A 21844-nucleotide genomic window follows, 5' to 3' on the forward strand; every position below is an offset into this window, starting at 1 on the left:
TCCCTTTCCACAAGTTTCCTGCAGGTTTCTGTCTCCGCTGTGGCCCCAGCGCCACCGCTGCCACGGGGCTTGGGGCTGCTGGGTGCTGGGCCCCCCTGCGGGCTTGTGTCTCTGCTCCTCTGGCCCCAGTGGCCCCGGTGCTGCCACGGGGCTTGGCGCTGATGGGTGCCGGGCCCCCCTGCAGGTTTGTGTCTCTGCTCCTCCGGCCCCCGTGGCAGCGGCGACAAAGCAGGCCCAGAGGCCCTCCGCGGGCAGGGTGGGGCAAAATGCCTGCGCCCCGGCCCAACCGCCATCTTCGTTGCAGAGTGACAGTCAATTTCCATATTCCCTCTTTATTAGATAGGATATACTGCTTCTATTTTACTTTCTGCCTGTAATAATCATTAATATCAAGCTCTCATTATATGTTTTGCACTGTAAGGATATTAAGATATGTAAGAAATGATTTTAGTTCTCAAAGAACTTGAAGTCAATCAAGTTGGTGACACAAAACTAACACAGATCAAAGAACTTCACAATAATGAAGTATTAACTCATGTCCCAACTAAGCTGAAGTTTGGAGATGAGAAAAGCTACCAGAAAAGACTTCTCGAAGAAGCATAACATTCTGACATAACATTATTTAGGACACAGCTGAGTTTAAGATAATTTCAAAAGTTAAGTTTCATCATGTGTAAGACTGTAATTCTGACTAATATGAAGGATCTGCTGAAATAAAGGAAATTATTAGACATAATAGCTAACATTAACATAATACTACTTTCCTGACACTGTTACAAGCACTTTCCATATATTTATGCATTTAATCCTCATATCTCTGAGGTATATACTATTGATAAACCCCATTTGTCAGATGATGGATCTGAGGCACACAGGGATTATGTAATTTAGCCAAAGTTATATAATTAGCAAATGATGGAGCCAAAATTCAAACCCAGTCAGTCTGGTTTCAGCACCTATGTAACCAATACACTATATTGTGTCTGTAATTAGATATATGCAATCAGAAGCGTTTTAATTCTCAAAATAGTTAAGAAAATATACATTAGATTAAAAATGGCAGCAGAGCCCTGACCGGTTTGGCTCAGTAGATAGAGCATTGGCCTGCGGACTCAGGGGTCCCAGGTTCGATTCTGGTCAAGGGCATGTACCTTGGTTGCGGGCACATACCCAGTAGGGTGTGTGCAGGAGGCAGCTGATCAATGTTTCTCTCTCATTGATGTTTCTAACTCTATCCCTCTCCCTTCCTCTCTGTCAAAAAAGGTCTCTCTCTCTCTCTCTCAAAAAAAAAAAAAAAAAATGGCAGCAGAGTAGGAGGATGTTGCACAAACATGCTCCCAGGAACAAGCTGGAATTACAACTGAAATACAGAAAAGCTTCCTGAATAATAAATGGAAAACTCACAGGAGAGAGCCCTGATTCCCAAGGACTGAAAGTGGAGACCGCATAGAGACTGGTAGGAGGGGCAGAGGTGCAAAAGGGCTGGCTGGGCACTCACAGACAGCAACTGAAGTCCTGGAGAGATATCTCAGCTGTGGGGGGTGCCACTGAGAACTCTGGGATCTAATCCCAAAGTGGGCTCCCCAGCAGAGAGCACCAAACTGAGGAGGGTACCCACATAACATCTAGCAGTGAAAAGCAGTGAGGTGCTGTCTGCCAGGGAGTGGCAGCTGAAAGTTCAGGCACCCTCTTAAAGGGCCAATGCACAAAATTCCCTGTGGAGCTGTGAGAGCAGAACCCAGGATTGGGGACTCAGGGGATAGAGCTCAGAAGGCACACACCCCTAGTTTCCTGGGCTGAGTCATTCCCTCACACAGCGGAGGACATCTTTCTCACATAGACATCTGCCTTGCCTGGGGGGAAGACAGTCGACACACCCTATTGGAAAACACCTTGCCCTGAAGCCACTTATGAGACTAAAAGTAACAATTAGCCTCCAGGCAGAAGCAACTGCCCCACCCTGTTGAAAAAGCTCTCACTACACCTGAGGATGATTGCCTGGGGGCAATTCAAGCCAGAATCCTATTAGGCTGTAGACAGAGGCAGTCTCTGGAGGCTTTGAGTCTTTGCCTGATCCAATTAGTCAGAAACCGCCTTTAACACTGTCCTCCACTAGAGATTGAGAGGTATAGAGAAGGGGTCCTCAAACTTTTTAAACAGGGGGCCAGTTCACTGTCCCTCAGACCGTTGGAGGGCCAAACTATAGTTTAAAAAAAAAAACTATGAACAAATTCCTATGCACACTGCACATATCTTATTTTGAAGTAAAAAAACAAAACGGCAAAAACACCTGCATGTGGCCCGCGGGCCGTAGTTTGAGGACACCTGGTATAGAGAATCTACCTACAACAAACCCAAACAGACAACCAAAATTAGGAAACAAAGAAACAACCCCAAATGAAAGAACTAACAAATTCTCCAAAAGAAGAGAAAAATGAAGCAGAGATAAGAAATTTGTCTAAAACAGAGTTCAGAGTAATGATGTTAAAAATGCTAAACAGTCTGAAAAAAGATATAGTAACTACAAAAAAAGAACAGTCTGAGATAAAGAATGACATAACACAAATAACACATTGGAAGGAATACACAGCAGATTAGGGGCAATTGAGGATCGAATCACTGAATTAGAAGACAGAGTTGAAAATATTACTCAATTACAGAACCAAAATAAAAAACAATTAAAAAACAGGAGGACAGCTTAAGGGAGCTGTGGGACAATGTGAAACATAACAATATTAGAATAGGCAGAAAGGAATAAAGGTGTTTGAAGAAATAATTGCAGAAAACTTCCCTAACCTGGTAAAGGAAAAAGTCACACAAGTTCAGGAGGCACAGAGAATCCCAAACAAGAAGAACAAAAACAGACCCACACCCAGACACATCATAATTAGAATGCCAAAAATTAAAGCCAAAGAGAGAATCTATCTTAAAGGCAGCAAGATAAAAGAAAACTGTTACCTACAAAGGAGTCCCCGTAAGGCTGACACCTGATTTCTCATCAGAAACTCAACAGGCCAGAAGGCAATGGCATGAAGTACTCAAGGTAATGGAAAGCAAGGATATAAGACCAACATTACTATATCCAGCAAGGCTATCATTCAAAACAGACGGTCAAATAAGAGCTTCCCAGACAAAACAAAAGGCTAAAGGAGTTCCTCACCACCAATCCAGCATTACAAGAAATGCTAAAAGGACTGCTATAAGGGATTGCTGAGAAGAAGAAACAGAAAGAGAAACCTAGCCATACAGAATTAAAATGGCTATGAATAAGTACCTCTCAATAATAACCCTAAATGTAAATGGATTAAATGTTCCAATCAAAAGGTGCAGGGTAGCTGAATGGATACAAAAACATGACCCAACTCTATACTGTCTACAAGAGACACACCTCAAAACAAAAGACACACACAGGATGAAAGTGAAGGGATGGAAAAAAATTTTCCACGCAAATGGAAAAGAAAAAAAAAAGCTGGAATAGCAATACTAATATCCAACAAAATAGACTTTAAAAGCATCATGCTAAGAGAAATAACCCAGTTGGAGAAAGATAAATATCATATGATCTCACTTATTTGTGGAATATAATGAAAAACATAAACTGATGAACAAAAATAGAGCCAGAGGGGGAAAAACATTCAAGAATATAATAGAAGTAATCCTGTTTTTGCAGATTTTTAATATTTCCTACAACTGTTGAGATATCATACTATGTTAGTAGTTTTGATAATATTATTATACTTAAAATCCTTTTATTTTTGAAATATTAATGTTTATTGCATGTAATATTATTAAATGTAAGGTCCTTTTTCTTGAATAATTGTGTTTATTGCATGTAATATTATCATATTTAAAATCATTTTTCTTGAGATATTAAGGTTTATTGCATGCAATATTACTATATTTAAAATTTTTCTTGAGAGGGAGAATAGAAAAATGGCAACGGAATAGACAAACGGGTCCCGAGCCTTGTCACGGAGCAGAAAGAAAGAACAGCAGAGGGTCTCACAGGGAGTATTTGTTGGCGAGTTAAGGGACAGCTAAACTCCAGGAGAAGGTGGGGGACTGCTGGACGGGGTTCTCCTGACTGGGCAGCCCCCACTGCAAATGGGTTCCCTCTCAGAGTGACCGGCTCAGACATGGAGACTTCGCCATCTTGAAGGGGAAAGTGGATCTTGTCGGAAGCTTGAAAAGCTACAACTGAGGCAACCACCAAACAGCTGCGAGTCCCAGAACACCGGTCCCCACTTGGTGCAAACATGCGGATTCAGAGGAGCTCTACACTCCACCACGGAAAGGTCAGATTTCGCCTGGGATAAGGTGAGGTCTCTGGTCCCTACGGGAGAGAGAAACGCGCGCACTGTGGGAGCTGGAGGACCGGGGAAAGTCTGCGCCTAGAAAAATCCGTGGCTGTTGGGGCTGGCGTGATCTGTGAATGTGAAAGGGGGTCCTCAGAGCTGCTAACAGAAGGGATCTCCAAAAAGCAACCCATTTTGTTCTGACACAAAAGGAAAGCCTAAAAATCTTAAAAGTGTGCCGGCTGCTTGGACCCTAGAAGGAAAGGGGGACTGCACAGACTAGCCTGCAGCCCCGTTGTTCGCACACTTGGGCTTTTTCCTCTTCAAATCCTTGCTTCTGATTACTAAGCCCAATACATAGGATCACCCAGTTGGGGACACCCTGGGAGACTGCAGGGGAAAGTTGTTTTTCTGGAACCTGGGGATTGGAGGGGGGAATGACCGTTGGAGAGCCAGCTCTAAGGCAGCCGACTCCCACAAACTGGTATTGAGTGCCACAGGAAAAGAAGGCTCTAAACACAGGCTAGAGAGGCCACATATAGACCCGGAAGTCAATCCAGAAACACTACCACCCAGGGGCTGAATCACAAATTGACTCTTGTGTAATAAAAAATAAAGGAATACGAGAAATTAAGACACCACCTGCTTAAAAATCAGGACTGGCTTACAACACTGAGGAGCAGTGGAATGCAGAGATCTGCAACACTGTCCTGACTGGGAAACAGGCGTGCCAAACAGAACAATAGAGGAAGTGAATGACCTTCACTACTGCACATTTTATTTTTTAATTTTTTTTAAATTTTTCTTCATCTTTTACTTAAGAAACTATTTTTTTTCTCACTTGATATTACATTTTTAATTATTACATTTTTATTTTCAATCAGTATTATTACTACTACTATTTTACTTTTTTTTAAAGTGTCATTTTATTTTCTTTTTATTTTAATTTGGGATTAGTGTTCTACATTCTATTTTCATCTTTCCTTTTGCATCCTTTTACTCTATCTCAACTCTACATTTATACCATCACTCTCTTCCTAACTTTTTCCCTTTTGGTGTCCTGTTTCTCTTACCCTTTTCCTGCTTTAGATTTTCCCTATTCTTTCTGTTTACCCCCTGTTAAAATTTCACTCTCCTTATCTATCTAATTTCCAATCCCCTGCTCCAAGTCCATACACACTTCTCTCTTCTCTGTCTTCACTATCCAAAAAATTGTTTTTCTCTCTCTCCTTTTGTTATTGTTTGCTTGATAGTTGATTATATCGATTTTTATGCTTGTGAGATTGTTTTGCTTATTCTTTTTTGTTTGTTTTGCTTTTGTTCGTTTTTTGCTTCTGTTTTCCCTTGCCTTGCTTGGTATTAGTTGTTTTTAGTTTGTATTCATCTCCATGTACTTGTTGCTGGTATTTGTTGGGATTAGTGGCTATTCTATTGGAGTTTTCTCCCCACATAAACAGTTTGTTCCCCTCTTCTTTCGTATTCTCTTTCTTTTCTCTCTTACTTTTTTTCCTTTTTGCATTCCTTTCTTTCATTTTCTTTCTCTTTTTTTTTCTCTTCTTTCTCTCCTATTCTCTAATTTGCCTTTCTCTGGTGGTCACCTTTATTGGAGGTTATTAATATTGTGAATATATTTCTCTTTAGTGCCTTGTGCATTGTACCTGGTTGTGTTGTATTTTGTGCCTTTAAATCAACACAGGAGAGAGAGAACTACATAACCAGACATCCAGAGAAGAGAGACCATGGGTAGACAAAGAAACAGCCTGCATAGGAAAAGAAAAGCAGGCATCACCAGAAAACGAAGTAAACAAAATGAAGGCAAGCAACCTGTCAGAGAAAGAATTCAGAGAAATGGTCTTAAGGTGGCTGAAAAGAATGGAAGACAAATTCGACAACATGAGTAAGAACCAAAAGGAAATGAAGAAGAACCAAGAAGAAATGAAAAATGACAGTGCTGCTGTAAAGAACTCAATAGAATGCATCAAGAGTAGACTAGAAGAAGCAGAGGAAGTGCACTAGAAGACAAGGTGGGAAAAAATACCCAATTAGAGAAGCTTCTAGAAAAAAAAATTAAAAAGCAGGAGAGCCTAAGGGAACTTTGGGACAACACGAAACAAAACAACATCCGTATAATAGGGGTTCCAAAAGGAGAGGAAACTGAACAAGGAATAGAAAACCTGTTTGAAGAAATATTGACAGAAAACTTCCCTGATATACGGAAGAAAAAACCCACACAAATCCAAGAAGCTCACAGAGTCCCAAGCAAAATGAACCCCAAAAGACCGACGCCAAGGCACATTATAATTAAATTGGCAAACACCAACGACAAAGTAAGAATCTTAAAAGCGGCCAGAGAGAGACAGACAGTTACATACAAAGGAACCCCCATCAGACTAGCAACTGATTTCTCAACAGAAACTCATCAGGCCAGAAGGGAATGGAATGAAATATACAAAGTCATGCAAAGGAAGGGTCTGAATCCAAGAATACTGTACCCAGCAAGGTTATCAATCAAAATTGAAGGTGAGATCAGGAGCTTCACAGACAAAAAAGGACTAAGGGAATTTATCACCACCAAACCAGCAACGCAAGAAATGCTAAAGGGTCTGTTGTAAAAAAGAAAAGAAAAGAAAAAAATAGGAAGCGAACAAGGAACACAGGGGTAAAGAATAAAAATGGTGACAAATCAGTACCCATCAATAATAACTTTAAATGTAAATGGATTAAATGCCCCAATCAAAAGACACAAGGTAACGGATTGGATAAGAAAACAAGACCCATATATCTGCTGTCTACAAGAAACCCACCTCAGAAAAAAAGACGCACACAGACTGAGGGTGAAGGGATGGAAAAAGGTTTTCCAGGCGAATGGAAATGAAAAAAAAGCTGGGGTAGCAATACTTATATCTGACAAATTAGATCTCAAAGTGAAGGATATAACAAGAAATAAGGAAGGCCACTTCATAATACTAAAGGGAGCAATCCAACAAGAAGAAATAACTCTGTTAAACATATACACACCCAATACAAGAGCACCAAAATACATACAAAAACTCCTGGAGGATATCAAGGGAGAGATTGACAGCAATACACTCATAGTAGGAGACTTTAATACCCCACTATCAACATTGGACAAATCCTCTAAACAAAAAATCAGAAAAGAAACATCATCTTAAATGACACATTAGACAAGATGGAATTAATTGACATCTTCAGACCATTTCACCCCAAAGCCACATATTATACATTCTTCTCAAGTGCACATGGGTCATTTTCAAAGATAGACCATATGTAGGGACATAGGCAAAGTCTCTTCAAATTCAAGAAAATAGAAATCATATCAAGCATCTTCTCAGATCACAGTGGCATAAAACTGGAAATCAACTACAATAAAAACAATCAAAAGAAATCAAGCACATGGAGACTAAACAGCATGCTATTAAACAATGACTGGGTTACCAGAGAGATCAAGGAAGAAATAAAAATCATCATGGCAACAAAAGACAATGAAAACACAACAATCCAAAATCTATGGGACACAGTGAAAGCAGTCTTGAGAGGGAAGTTCATAGCTCTACAAACCTACTGCAAAAAACAACAAACAATGGTAATAAACTACCTAACCCTACAACTCAAAGAGTTAGAAAGAGAGCAACAAGAAAAGCCCAGTGTAAGCAGAAGGAAGGAAATAATAAAGCTCAGAGCGGAGATAAACGACATAGAGACCAAAAAAACAATACAAAAGATCAAAAAACAAAAACAAACAAACAAAAAAAAAAAAAACAAGAGCTGGTTCTTTGAAAGGATAAACAAGATTAATGAACCTCTAGCCAGGCTCACCAAGAAGCAGAGAGAGAGGACCCAAATAAACAAAATCAGAAATAAAAGAGGTGAAATAACAACAGACCCCCCAGAAATACAAAGGATTGTTAAAAAAAATACTACGAACAACTTTATTCCAACAAACGGGACAACTTGGAGGAAATGGACATATTCCTAGAAAAATATAACCTTCCAAAACTCAATCAGGAAGAATCTAAACCAGTGATGGGCAACCTTTTGAGCTTGGTGTGTCAAACTTCGCCAAAAAACTGAGCATAACTCAGGTAGTGTGTCACTTTAATGAAAAAACTAACTCCAAGACTCTAGTCGCAAATGTTTCATCCTCAGGAGCAGCAAATGTTTCATCCTTGGCATGCGGCCGCGTGTCATCAGAAATGGCTATGCGTGTAAGTGCTGACGTGCGTGTCATAGGTTCGCCATCACTGATCTAAACAGCTCAATAGGCCAATAACTATGGAAGAAATTGAAGCAGTCATCAAAAAGCTACCGGCAAACAAAAGCCCAGGGCCAGATGGCTTCACAGGGGAGTTTTACCAAACATTCAAGGAAGAACTAAAACCTATCCTCCTCAGACTATTCCAAAAAATTCAAGAGGAAGGAACACTTTCAAGCTCCTTCTATGAAGCCAGCATCACCCTAATACCAAAACCAGATAAAGACAACACAATGAAAGAGAATTACAGGCCAATATCCCTCATGAACATAGATGCCAAAATCCTCAACAAAATTCTAGCAAATCGGATCCAGCAGTACATCAGGAAGATCATACACCATGACCAAGTAGGACTTATCCCAGGAATACAAGGATGGTACGATATCCGCAAATCAATAAGCGTGATACATCACACAAACAAATTGAGAGATAAAAATCACATAGTCATATCAATTGATGCAGAAAAAGCATTTGACAAAAATCCAACACCCTTTCTTGGTAAAAAGTCTCAATAAGGTGGGAATAGAAGGATCATACCTCAACATAATAAAAGCTATATATGATAAACCCACAGCTAACATCATACTCAATGGGCAAAAACTAAAATCATTTTCCCTAAGAACAGGAACAAGACAGGGATTCCCACTCTCACCACTCCTGTTTGACATAGTACTGGAAGTATTAGCCATTGCGATCAGACAAGAAGAAGAAATAAAAGGCATCCAAATTGGAAAAGAAGAAGTAAAGCTGTCCTTATTTGCAGATGACATGATATTGTACATAGAAAACCCCAAAGACTTCATCAAAAAACTACTAGACTTAATAAATGAATTCGGCAATGTAGCAGGATACAAAATTAACGCCAAGAAATCTATTGCATTTCTATACACCAATAGTGAACTTACAGAAAGAGAGACTAAAAAAGCAATCCCATTTACCATCACACCAAAAAAATTAAGATACCTAGGAATAAACTTAACCAAGGAGGTAAAAGACCTATACACGGAAAACTACAGGACACTGAAAAAAGAGATAGAGGAAGACGTAAACAGATGGAAGAACATACCATGTTCATGGATTGGTAGAATCAACATCATTAAAATGTCCATACTACCCAAAGCAATCTATAGATTCAATGCACTCCCCATTAAAATACCAACAGCATATTTCAAAAACCTAGAAAGAACTCTCCAAAAATTCATCTGGAAAAAAAAAAAAAAGACCCCGAATAGCCACAGCAATCCTGAGAAAGAAGAATAAAGTAGGAGGGATCTCAATACCAGATTTCAAGCTGTATTATAAAGCCACTGTTCTAAAAACAGCCTGGTATTGGCACAAGAAGAGACATACAGACCAATGGAATAGAATTGAGAATCCAGATATTGACCCAAACCACTATGCTCAATTAATATTTGACAAAGAAGGCATGAACACACAATGGAGTCAAGACAGTCTCTTCAATAAATGGTGTTGGGGAAATTGGACAGATACATGCAAAAAAAATAAAACTAGATCACCAACTTACACCATACACAAAAATAAACTCCAAATGAATACAGGACTTAAATATAAGACGGGAAACCATAGAAATACTAGAGGAATCCACAGGCAGCAAAATCTCAGACATATGCCAAAAGAACTTTTTCAATGATACTGCCCCTAGGGCAATGGAAGCTAAAGAGAAAATAAACAAATGGGACTACATAAAAATAAAAAGCTTTTTCACAGCAAAAGAAACCACCAACAAAACAACAAGAAAGCCCACTGTATGGGAGAACATATTTGCAAATGTTATCACTGATGAAGGTTTAATCTCCCAACATCTACAGGCAACTTATACAATTTAATAAAAGGAAGATAAATGATCCAATAAAAAAAATGGGCAACGGACCTAAATAGAATCTTTCGAAAGAAGACAGAAGGAAGGCCAAGAGACACATGAAAACATGCTCAAAGTCACTAATTATCCGAGAGATGCAAATAAAAACGACAATGCGGTACCATCTCACACCTGTCAGAATGGCTATTATCAATAAATCAACAAAGGACAAGTGTTGGCGAGGATGCGGAGAAAAAGGAACCCTCGTGCACTGCTGGTGGGAATGCAGACTGGTGCAGCCACTGTGGAGAACAGTATGGAGTTTCCTCAAAAAACTAAAAATGGAACTCCCATTTGACCCAGTAATCCCACTCCTAGGAATATATCCTAAGAAACTGGGAACACCAATCAGAAAGGATATATGCACCCCTATGTTCATAGCAGCACAATTTACAACAGCCTAGGTGCCTGTCAGCAGATGACTGGATCAGAAAACTATGGTACATCTACACAATGGAATACTATGCTGCCATAAAAAAGAAGGAATTCTTACCATTTGCAGCAACCTGGATGGAACTGGAGAACATTATGCTGAGTGAAATAAGCCAGTCAATGAAAGAAAAATACCACATGATCTCACTCATTTATGGATAATAAAGAACATTATAAACTGATGAACAAAAAGATAGATATAGAGGCAGTAAAGCATCAAACACACTGTCAAATTACAGCGGGAAGGTTAGGGAGAGGTGGGGGAGATAAGAGATCAACCGAAGGACTTGTATGCATGCATATAAGCATAACCAATGGACGCAAAACACTGGGGGGTGAGGGCATGTATGGGAGTGGGGTTGGGGGGGGGCAATGGTAAGATATGTACACATATAATACCTTAATAAAAAAATGAAAATAAAATAAAATTTTTCTTGAAATAAAAAAAAAAACTGTAAAAAGAAAATATATGTTAAAGCCCTACTGTGTACCTTAGCTAATTTTTTCTAAGAACTAGTTTGAACTCTGGAATCATTACATACCTTTACAGTTATCTTGTTGTGAAGAGTGAGATAGCTATACTAATAAAAGCCTAGGTGGTGTCTCGCCCTTGCATCATCACAAGATGGCCACCACATGTCATCACAAAATGGCCGCCACAAGATAGCCGGCAGGGAAGAGCAGTTGTGGGTGACCGGGCTGGCAGGGGAGGGCAGTTGTGGGCGACCAAGCCAGCAGGGAGGGCAGTTGAGGACCACCAGGCCAGGCCAGCAAGGGAAGGCAGTTGGGGGCCACCGGGCTGGCAGGGGAGGGCAGTTGGGGGCAATAGGGCCGGCAGGGGAGCAGTTAGGTGTTGATCAGGCCAGCAGGGGAGCAGTTAGGGGGTGATCAGGCTGGCAGGCAGAAGCGGTTAGGGGCAATCAGGCAGGCAGGCAGGCAGGCAGGCAAGCGCTTAGGAGCCAGCAGTCCTGGATTATGAGAGTGTGCAGGCTAGGCTGAGGGACACCCCCCCCCCCCCCAGTGCAAAAATATCATGCACTGGGCCTCTAGTTATATATAAAGTATGAAGCACAATGCCCTTACACAAAGCATGTACTCAATGAGTGTCAAGTATCATTATTTCCCACAAAAATCCTAGAATGATAATATGAACATGAATGTATAAAGGAATCAGAGAGAGCTTCCAAAGCTAGAAGGGGGTAAAAAACCTATTTAGCAAGATTTAATTTGCAAAAAGAACCACTTGACTATTAGTCCAACAAATTGCAGTGCTTTGTATATAGCAAAAATTCAGAAATAAAAGGGTCAAATGGAGACCCTCATTTGTTTAATTACATATGCATTCTTTATAATAAAATTTATTAAACAACTGCTATGTGCCACACAAAATACTAAAAGTTTGGAAAGGAGGAAGGGGGAAGGAAGTCAACAGTGTCAGATACCATGCTAGACATTTTACATCCATTATCCCAATTAACCCTTCAATCACCCCACAAAATCTACTATCATTCTCCTCATTCTATAGATAAGAAAAATGAAACTCAGAGTGTTGAAATAACACAGTTAGCTAGTATCAAAACTTGACTCCAGATTGGTCTGGTGTCCTCTTCCTTATACCACTAAAGACGAATATGTAAAAGGTCTAAGGGAAAGGGGGTTTTGAAGATTGCACATCTTAAAAATGTAACTATACTGCACGTATTCATACAAGCTTAGAGGACTATGACAAACTCCTTATGGTAACTGTATCTACCTATTTGGTCTCCTTTAATTATGGGTGAGAAGAAAATTCATTAAAACATATAGAGGACTTATTGACCAGATAACTGATAACTCTTAAAGAATAGCTTTAAGGTGGCTTGATTAAGGGCTCAAAAGATGTCACCAGGACTCTTTCACCATCTCTTACTTCTTCTCTCCCCCATGTAGATTCACTTCTTTGACAGCCTTCCCCTTGCATAGCAAGATGGCTGAAGTAGCTCCTGAAGAACAGTCCTGCTTGTCAAAAATCCCCAGCAAAAATGTGACAATAAGTGGGTACTGGTTAGTCAAAGAAGAGATGTACACATTACCTGTCAAAACTAAATACAAGATCTAAAATTGATCTGCACAAATACTGTTACAATATCAAATAAAACCTTGAATTCTTGGACTATGTAAATTATTACCTATGGCCTCTATCTTGAAATACTGCCTAATGTTAGCTTTTGCTTCTTGGTTTGTCTTTGATTTTTAAGTAACCTTTGATTTCCAGGGAATCTTCATGTCAATTACTCTAACGCAAAGAGAAAACTATCTTCTGCAGAAAGCAGCAACCCTACCAATCACTCACAAGCTCTATTCCCTAATAAAGGTTTTAGGGGAAAGATGGTGTCTTTTCTTCATCATATTTCAAGTTATTAGTTCAAATGAGCCTTATATTTAGACTAGAGGCCCAGCACGCAATATCGCGCAAGACCCAGACTGACTCCCACCACGCTGGGCGGGATGCGGATCCAGAGTCAAGTCCCTGCCCACCCACGGGCCTTGCTGCACATGCAGCCTCCTGGTTACCAGTCTTTGGTTGTTCCGCCATGACAGCATCACAGCCAAAGGGTTTTTATAATAAAGATGCCCTAAGATTTCCTCAATAACAGTACCAGGTGTACCAGTTAATGCGGATTTTGTAATCAAAGAAGACACGATAATTTCAAGAGAAACATCAAAAGTGCTTTATTCAAAGTAATGTCCATCGCTAGCTACACATTTCCCCATCTTTTAGGTAATTTGTGGATACTGTCCCAATAGAACTTTTCTTGTTTTGAGGCAAACCATTCAGACCCAATTTTCCACTTCTTCGTACATTTTGAAGTGCTGCTCAGAAAGTGCATGTGCCATCGATCAGAACAAGTGGTAATCTGAAGGAGCAAGGCCTGGTGAATACAGCGGGTGAGTTAATACTTCCCAGGCAAGATCTTTTAACGTGTCTTTAACTGGTTTTGAAGTGTGTGATGGTGCGTCATCATGAAGCAAAATTACTTTCCTGTGTCTTCTGGAACATTCTGGTTGTTTCACGATCAAAGTGTGGTTCAAATTGATTATTTGTTGTCGGTAGCGATCAGTATTAACGATTTCACCTGGTTTTAGAAGCTCATAATACACCACACTTTCCTGATCCCACCAAACACAGAGCACTGTCTTCTTTCCAAAGTGATTTGGCCTTGCAGTCGATGATGATGGTTGATCTGGATCAACTCATGATTTTGTGCACTTGGGATTCTCAAAATAAATCCACTTTTCATCGCCAGTCACAATTCAATGCAAAAAAGACTTTCTTTCATGCCACTGAAGCAACATTTTACTGATGACTTTTCGGTTTTCCATTTGTCTTTCGTTCAGTTGATGTGGCACCCATTTTCCTTCCTTTAAAATCTTTCCCATTGCCGAAACCGGTTTGGCTCAGTGGATAGAGCGTTGGCCTGCGGACTGAAGGGTCCCAGGTTCGATACCGGTCAAGGGCATGTACCTTGGTTTCGGGCACATCCCCAGTAGGGGGTGTGCAAGAGGCAGCTGATCGATGTTTCTAGCTCTCTGTCTCTCTCTCTTCCTCTCTGTAAAAAATCAATAAAATATATTTAAAAAAAAAAATCTTTCCCATTGCTTGTAAACGATCAGAAATTATTTGCTGAGCAACGTTTAATCTTTCTGCAAGTTGTTTTTGAGTTTGACACACATCTTCATCCAATAATGCTTGTAATTGTTGATCTTCAAACTTTTTCAGTTGACCTGGATGTTCTTTGTCTTTCATATCAAAATCATCACTTTTAAAGTGTTTAAACCAGTGTTCACAAGTATCTTGAGATGGAGCATGTTCACCATAAGCTTCCCGAAGTATTCAGCAGCACTTTTCTTCAAAATAAAATAATGAATTATAACTTCCCACAAATGCTTTTTTTGGCAAGTAATTCGACATTTTTAAGTGTAAAAATATGTATGATGTTAACACCTTCAGCAAATATGACATATTAAGTTTTAAAGCTTGTTGTCAATATAACAAAATAGCATACATATCAAATCACATATATATATCAACATTTGTGTAACTCCATCTATTGAAAAAAATCCTAATTATTAACTGGTACACCTACTATACCTTCCACAACCTGTATATTCAAGCAACCATTCTGACCACCATTTCCTAACTTCCTGGCTCTCTCCTCAGTACTTTGACTCCAACAATCCTTCCATCACTTCAAATCACTAACTCTTAATGTCTTTACACTGCTTATCCTCACTTCTTTCGTTAGAGGATCTACATTTCATAGTTCATCATTATAATTCCATTGCTCCTATCTCCATCATACTGGCCTGGCAGAACCTTAATCCTGATTAAAGCCAATGTGTACTACTACTTATCTCATTAATTCATTTATCTATTTACTAGATGCCAGATGCACGAAATTCGTGCAAGAGTGGGCCTTCGCAGCCGGGGCCAGCTGCCTGGATTCCTACCTCGAAACTGCGGGCGGCTGCAGCCCCTGCTTAGTCCAGAAGGATGTCCGGAAGGACATCTGGTCTAATTAGCATATTACACTTTTATTATTATAGATTATCTGAATTTACTATATTCTATTTGTATCTGAGGAGCTAAAGAAAAACTCACAATCATGCTAAATAGTCTCACCTGAAATATATGACTACTAACATCAAGTAAGCCCTTTAAGATGCCTGGCAATTTAATTCCATCTCCCTAATCAATTCACTCTCCCACTGCAGATGATCACATGTTCTTGTCAAACCTATAAACCTCTTCCTTTCCTGCTCCCTCTGTGCTAATAACCTGATTTCCTCTTCCACTGAGGAAAGACAGCAATCAAAAGAGAACCTCGCCCAACTGAAGTGGCTCAGTTGGCTGAGGGTTGTCCAGGCACCAGTGTTGCCAGTTCAATTCCCGGTCGGGGCACATACCTGGGTTGTGGGTTTGATCCACAGTAGGAGGAATGTAGGAGGGCAACTGATCAATGTGTGTGTGTGTGTGTGTGTGTGTGTGTGTGTGTGTGTGTGTCTCCCTTCCTCTCTCTAATAAGCATGTCCTCAAGTGAGGATTATAGAAAACAAAAACCGAGAACCTCTAATACCACTTAGCCACAGTTGGGGCCTTTTACTTTGCTTTCCCCTCTTAAAACATTACATAAAATATGGCTTCCACTTGTACACGAATTTCTTTCCCTGTAGTTTAAACATCTTTCTTTCAATTCTACCCTTTCTCACCCTGCCTATGAGCTCAATGGTTAGTGTCAGCCCACACACCAAAGGGTCTCAGGTTCAATTCCCAGTCAAGGGCACGTACCTGGGTTGCAGGTTCAATCCCTGGCTCCAGTCGGGGCTTATGCAGGAGGCAACCAATTGATGTGTGTCTCTCACATGGATGTTTTTCTCTTTCTCTCTCTCTCTTCTCCCCCTCCCTTCCTCTCATTCTCTCTAAAAATCAATGGAAAAGATGTCTTCAGGTGAGGATTAACCACAACAAAAATTTCTACCCTTTCTCTCCTCCATCTCCTTCTCATTCCATCAGAAAAATAAGGAGAGCAGCTAACACTCAGAGTGCTTACTGAATGTGGCAGGGAGACTCTAAGATGCCCCCCCGACCCGCCCCCGATATTCATACCATTGTATAATCTCCTCTGCTTGCTTTTTTCTATTCAATACAATATGGCAAAGGTGGTATGATGTTACTCCTGTGATTAGGTGGCTGCAGTCCTGCTTCCTGCTGTTGATTCCTTGTAAGTTATTCTTTATTTCAGTTAGTGTATCCTTCATTTCTGACTGGTCCTTTTTTATGCTGTCGAGTGAGTTCATTGAGCAATGTTATAACCAGTGTTTTAAGCTCTGCATCTAGTAGATTGCTTGTTTTCATTTTGTTTAGTTCTTTTCTGGAGTTCTGTTCTGTTCTTTCATTTGGGCAACCTCCCTGTGTTTGTTTCTATGTATTAAGTAGAGCTGCTACGTCTCACAGGCTTGGTAGCATGAACTAACAAAGTAAGTGACCTGTAGGGTCGGTGGCACAGCCTCCCCGATCACCTGAGCTGGGTACTTGAGTTTTTCTTTAGCTGCTCAGACACAAATGTGGAAGAGGAATAATATAGTATATCCCTGGGTAAATCCCTCCCATTGATGTACCAACAGCAATAAAGGCTCAAGTACAACAGGAGAGTGTAAAGCTCAACGGGAGGTGGAGGTGGAGGGGTCAGAGCACACCTCAAGGGCTGGCGATGACCACGAACCACCAACCTCTGACCACTGTGGAGATCAGCTGTGCAGGGACCACCATGCAGAGCAGGACTTACTTCTGCAGGGCTCTGGTGTCTGCTGAGTCTGCCCCTTGAGTATGTTGCTTGTGGAGGTGGTTGGGTGGTGGTGCTTCAACATGGTCTGAAGCTGTCCATTGGGTATGCTGGCTCTGGGGCCTCCCGGGAGGTGCAGGTCAAGGTCAGCTACTACCTGGGTTCTGCCCAGGGCCACCTGGCCTGAGCTACAAAGTGTTCTGCAGACAGCTGCTTCTTGTGCTGGGCTTGGAGATGCCCAGATGAGGCCAAGCTACGAACCAAGGCCGGCCTCTGCTAGTGCCAAGCCTGGGGCCACTTAGTGAGATGTACAGGGCTCACTGAGGCCAGATGCTGCCTATTGATGAGATTTTAGGAAAATCGGAAGCATGAGCCAAGACAGGCCATTGGTATGGAAAAGCCACTAGAAACAGTTTGGATGGGACTGGAAATTGGGTGGGTGGGGCCAACAGTGTGAGCCAGGTTGATGAAGTCTCAGATATGGCTCCCCATCTGCTGGCTTTGGAGGGGAAGGGCTCATCAAAGGAACAATGGCTTCTGCTAGCACTTCTGTCAGGGAGAAAGCTGCCCCTCCAGTCTCCAGTTCTCACCCAGAATTGATTCACCAAACAATTCCGTTCCTCCCGTTTGTCTCAGGTGCCTTTCAAGCTGCTGCCCCACTCCCCACGCTGTAACTCACCTATTTTGCAACAAATGATCCTGAAAGATCAGAACTCAGGTGTTATTTATAATGAGAAATATTAATGTGTATAGCACAGCAATTTTCAACCTTTTTTATCTTATGGCACACATAAACTAATTACTAAAATTCTGCAGCACACTAAAATATATACTTTTTGCCGATCTGACAAAAAAAAAAAAGGTATAATCTTGATTTACAAAAAAATAATAATAGTAATTACCTATCCTTTTGCTCCAAAGTGATTTTTTAAAAAATCAGATGCCTATACTTCTATTAATCTGGTACCAAGAATTAACCAATCAGACTCAAGCTTAATATGCAACTCTATTATATGACCTATATATTTATGGTTCAAGACAGGGCATTAACACCAAACAGTTATTGTTGTATTGGCTGTTGTCATTTTTTTTATATGATAATCTTTTAAGGGAAAAAGAGGTCAGTGCCCTGACTAAATAGTCAGGTATTGCAAGTTTTTAAAAATTCTTGCAGCACACCAGTTGAAAATCGCTGGTATAGAGAAAAGACTGGAAAGTGGTATATGGTTCTATTCACTTTCTAAACAAGTATTATATTTTAATATCACACAAAGGAAGCTGAAAATGAAATTCACCATTACAATTTGATTCACTCACATAATTTATTCCTATAATTCAGAGATGAAAATCCAGTATGCTCAAGATATGGGCATGAAAATCACACTGGATGTTACACCAGTGGAAATGAAACAAGTACAAACTAGGAACTCCTTAAACTAAAGCAGACATAAGAGTTGTCAAATAAAGGTAGAAGAAGAATGGATTTTTGAAGAAAAAGTGCTTGCTAGCAATTCTTGTCTTCTTTCAGAGATAAGGTTGAAAGAGGACAAGAACTGGCAAGAAAGTCCTTTCACAACACCCTGGAAAGATTTGCAAACCTGTTATGTATTTTCTTTTTTATTGTTAATTCTCACCGTAGGCTATTTCTTTTCCATTGATTTTTAGAGTGTGCAAGGAGGGCAAGAGACAGAGAGAGAGAGAAACAACAATGTGAGAGAGACACATCACAATTGGTTGCCTCCCACATGTACCCTGACCAGAGCTGGGGATCAAGCCTGCAACTGAGGTACGTGACCTCGACCAGAATCAAACCCAAAACCCTTCAGCCAGAGGGCCGACACTCTAACCACTGAACAAATCTTCTTTGATACATAAGATTAGAAAAAGAAATACTGTATGCCAAGTTGATATGAGGAAACAATGATAATGCAAACAATAAACAATGAAACATTACGACTACCTTTATAAAACAAGAACAAATCACTGGCTTGAGTTCTTTTTAAAGAGACGAAATGTATTCAAATGGCTATATGACTATGAGATCACTAAATTTTTTTAACTTTTTCATTTTAGATTCATTACATTCTTTCATATTCTCGTTTAGTCAATCACCAGATCCTAACAACTTACTGAAAAAGTTTCCCTAACTTCTCAGAATTCATTATCACATACCTATTATCCTATATAATAAAACCCTAATATGCAAATCAACCAAATGACAGAACCAGTCACTATGAGCGGGGCCTAAGCTGGAAGGCGGACATCTCCTGAGGGGTCCTGGACTGAGAGAGAGTGCAGGCCAGGCTGAGGGACCTCCTTCCCCCCAACCCCCCCCCCCCCCCCAGTACACAAATGTTGTGCACCGGGCCTCTAGTCCTATGATAATTTTCTAATTTTGTCTGTTTATCTTCCCCTCAAGCTTAATGTTTTTTCTGAATCACTTGCATCCCTGCCTTACTCAAAACACTCCAAAAGGTTCCTCACTTCCTATGGACTAAAGATATTCCCATTTCACAATATAAGTATGTGGTCCCAACCTTTTTCACACAGCCCCTCTGCTCTAGGCATAATAATCTGTTTTCCAGGTCACACCACGTTAATTTCAGTATTGCATCTCTGTTCCACTCTCCATGGTATCCTATGCTATGCCTCTGTCCACCCATCCAAATCCTGAAGGTAAACATTTACTGAGCATTTACTGTGCTCCAATCATAAATGTACCACCTCCAGTTCTACCATATTATTTTCAAACTCTTTCTTTTCAATCTTCAAGAGAGATCTCCTCCCTAATGTTTCTTCTCCCTTTAGCACCCAGGAGAGAGAATTGCTCATTTATTCCATATTTTCAAGTCTTACTGAGGTAGCTGTGGTAAGTCAAATGAGTGCCAGAGACTAAGGCTAGAGTTGAAAAGTAAGGCATCATCCCTCCATTCATCACCTATCTGTTGGGCAATCATCATGTAACATAATTCTGGGCGTGGCAGGCAAGGATCCTGTGCTCATGGAATGTGCGGAGGTGTGCAAGCGCAGGGAGAGGGAGGTGACCAACACTGAACACAAGAACACAGAATCACTTCAGAAGTGAAAAGTGCTTTGAAGAATACCAGGTTATGACATGCTGGCAAACGAGCTATTTTAGAAAGGTGGACAGGAAGGGCCTCTCGGATCTACTTGATAACCCAGCCGTATGATAAAAGTTTTTTAAAATTTAACAAACCATTTTACTAGAGGTTCAAAGACCCGTAATCACATTTTGGACATACATATATCTTATGAAATTCTCGTAAGAAACAACACTCACCGATATGAAAAAGTAAAGCACAAATACTGTGCTCACTAAGAGCTAATCAAGATTGCTCTCTTTACAAAAAACTTTTCTTTCTTCTTTTTTTTAATATATTTTTATTGAATTTTACAGAGAGGAAAGGGACGGAGAGTTAGAAACATCGGTGAGAGAGAAACATCGATCAGCTGCCTCCTGCACACCTCCTACTGGGGATGTGCCCGCAACCAAGGTACATGCCCTTGACCGGAATCGAACCTGGGACCCTTGAGTCCGCAGGCCAACGCTCTATCCACTGAGCCAAACCGGTCAGGGTACAAAAAACTTTTCTTGACGGTCTGTTTGAGGAGACCCAGCCGTGCTCTGAAAGAACACTCAAATCCAGTGGCTCTCCCTCCGTGAGCTCAGCGCGCCCTCGGCTCTCCGGAGAACTGCGGCAGGGGCCAGCGACCCAGCAGAACACTGTGAGGGCACGCAGAGAGCCGTTCTCCTTTCCGGCAGAGAAATTCTACAGGAAGCAGACACTCTCGACTTCCTTGACAGGTTTATGACCAACATCAGTTTCACCAAAAGAAGATGTAGAAATTCTCCAGTCTCGGGTAAAACGCACCGCTCAAATCGGGACCCCGGGACAGAGCCCCAGAAAACCCAGGTCGTGGGGAATGGAAACCCATTCCAGGCACGTTCGGGCTCCGGCTGAAGACACGGTAGTTCCCTAAACTAACCTCCTTGCCTGAAAGCGAGCTCAGCACTGAGTCATGCCTCTCAGGATCTGTGAGGATGACCATGAAGACCTTTAAAAGGTGCACGAGGTGGGGCGGTCTCACGTAACTTCAACTACTCCCACCGGGAGGAGCGCAAGCCAGAGCCGCGCGAGCCTTACCTTGACCAGCCACACGCCGGTGTTCTGCTTGGCGCCGGTCAGGTCGAGTTCCCCACGCTCGGCCATGGGTCTGCTGCCGGGAGAGGAGTGCGACCCACCGCAGGGCTCCGGGGGCTGGAGGCTGGGGGGCTGGGGGCTGGGGGCGAGTGGCCGGAGCACGACGCGAGCCGAGGTGAGAGGCCGACGCTTCGGCGCCCACCTACCAGGAAGGTGGAAACCCCGGGAAAGAGGAACACGCCGCTGGGAGCCGGGAACTGCGCTTGCGCACTTCCACCGTCAGTACGGCTCGCGGGTGCAGACAAACTTCCTGTCGGCAACTTTTTTGAGTGGGCGTGGCTACTGGAGGGGACGGGACAAAATAAGGTCGGCAATGCATTTCAAGACTAGCCAACAGAACTGCAAGAGGAAAAGTGGCAAGACAGAAAAATAGAGCTCAAAGAGACACAGGCTGTCAATACATGTGCAACCTGGCCAAG

The 21844-nt window shown here is 41.4% G+C and overlaps 1 protein-coding gene across 4 annotated transcripts in view; it reads right to left on the minus strand.

Moving 5' to 3' along the window:
• Positions 1–21618, minus strand: part of GTF2F2 (general transcription factor IIF subunit 2) — a 201318-nt gene extending 179700 nt beyond the window's left edge. For all 4 annotated transcript variants that reach the window (XR_008556733.1, XR_003619086.2, XR_008556732.1 and 1 more), the window contains exon 1: positions 21369–21618. Coding sequence is in view for 1 of the 4 variants with exons in the window: in XM_008145558.3 (XP_008143780.1) it covers positions 21369–21434 (66 nt within the window). In the remaining 3 variants the exon portion in view is untranslated. The remainder of the gene's footprint in view (positions 1–21368) is intronic.
• Between the last annotated feature and the right edge of the window lie 226 nt (positions 21619–21844).

Source organism: Eptesicus fuscus, chromosome 8 (genome assembly GCF_027574615.1).
Source record: "Eptesicus fuscus isolate TK198812 chromosome 8, DD_ASM_mEF_20220401, whole genome shotgun sequence".
NCBI classification, from domain to species: Eukaryota; Metazoa; Chordata; class Mammalia; order Chiroptera; family Vespertilionidae; genus Eptesicus; species Eptesicus fuscus.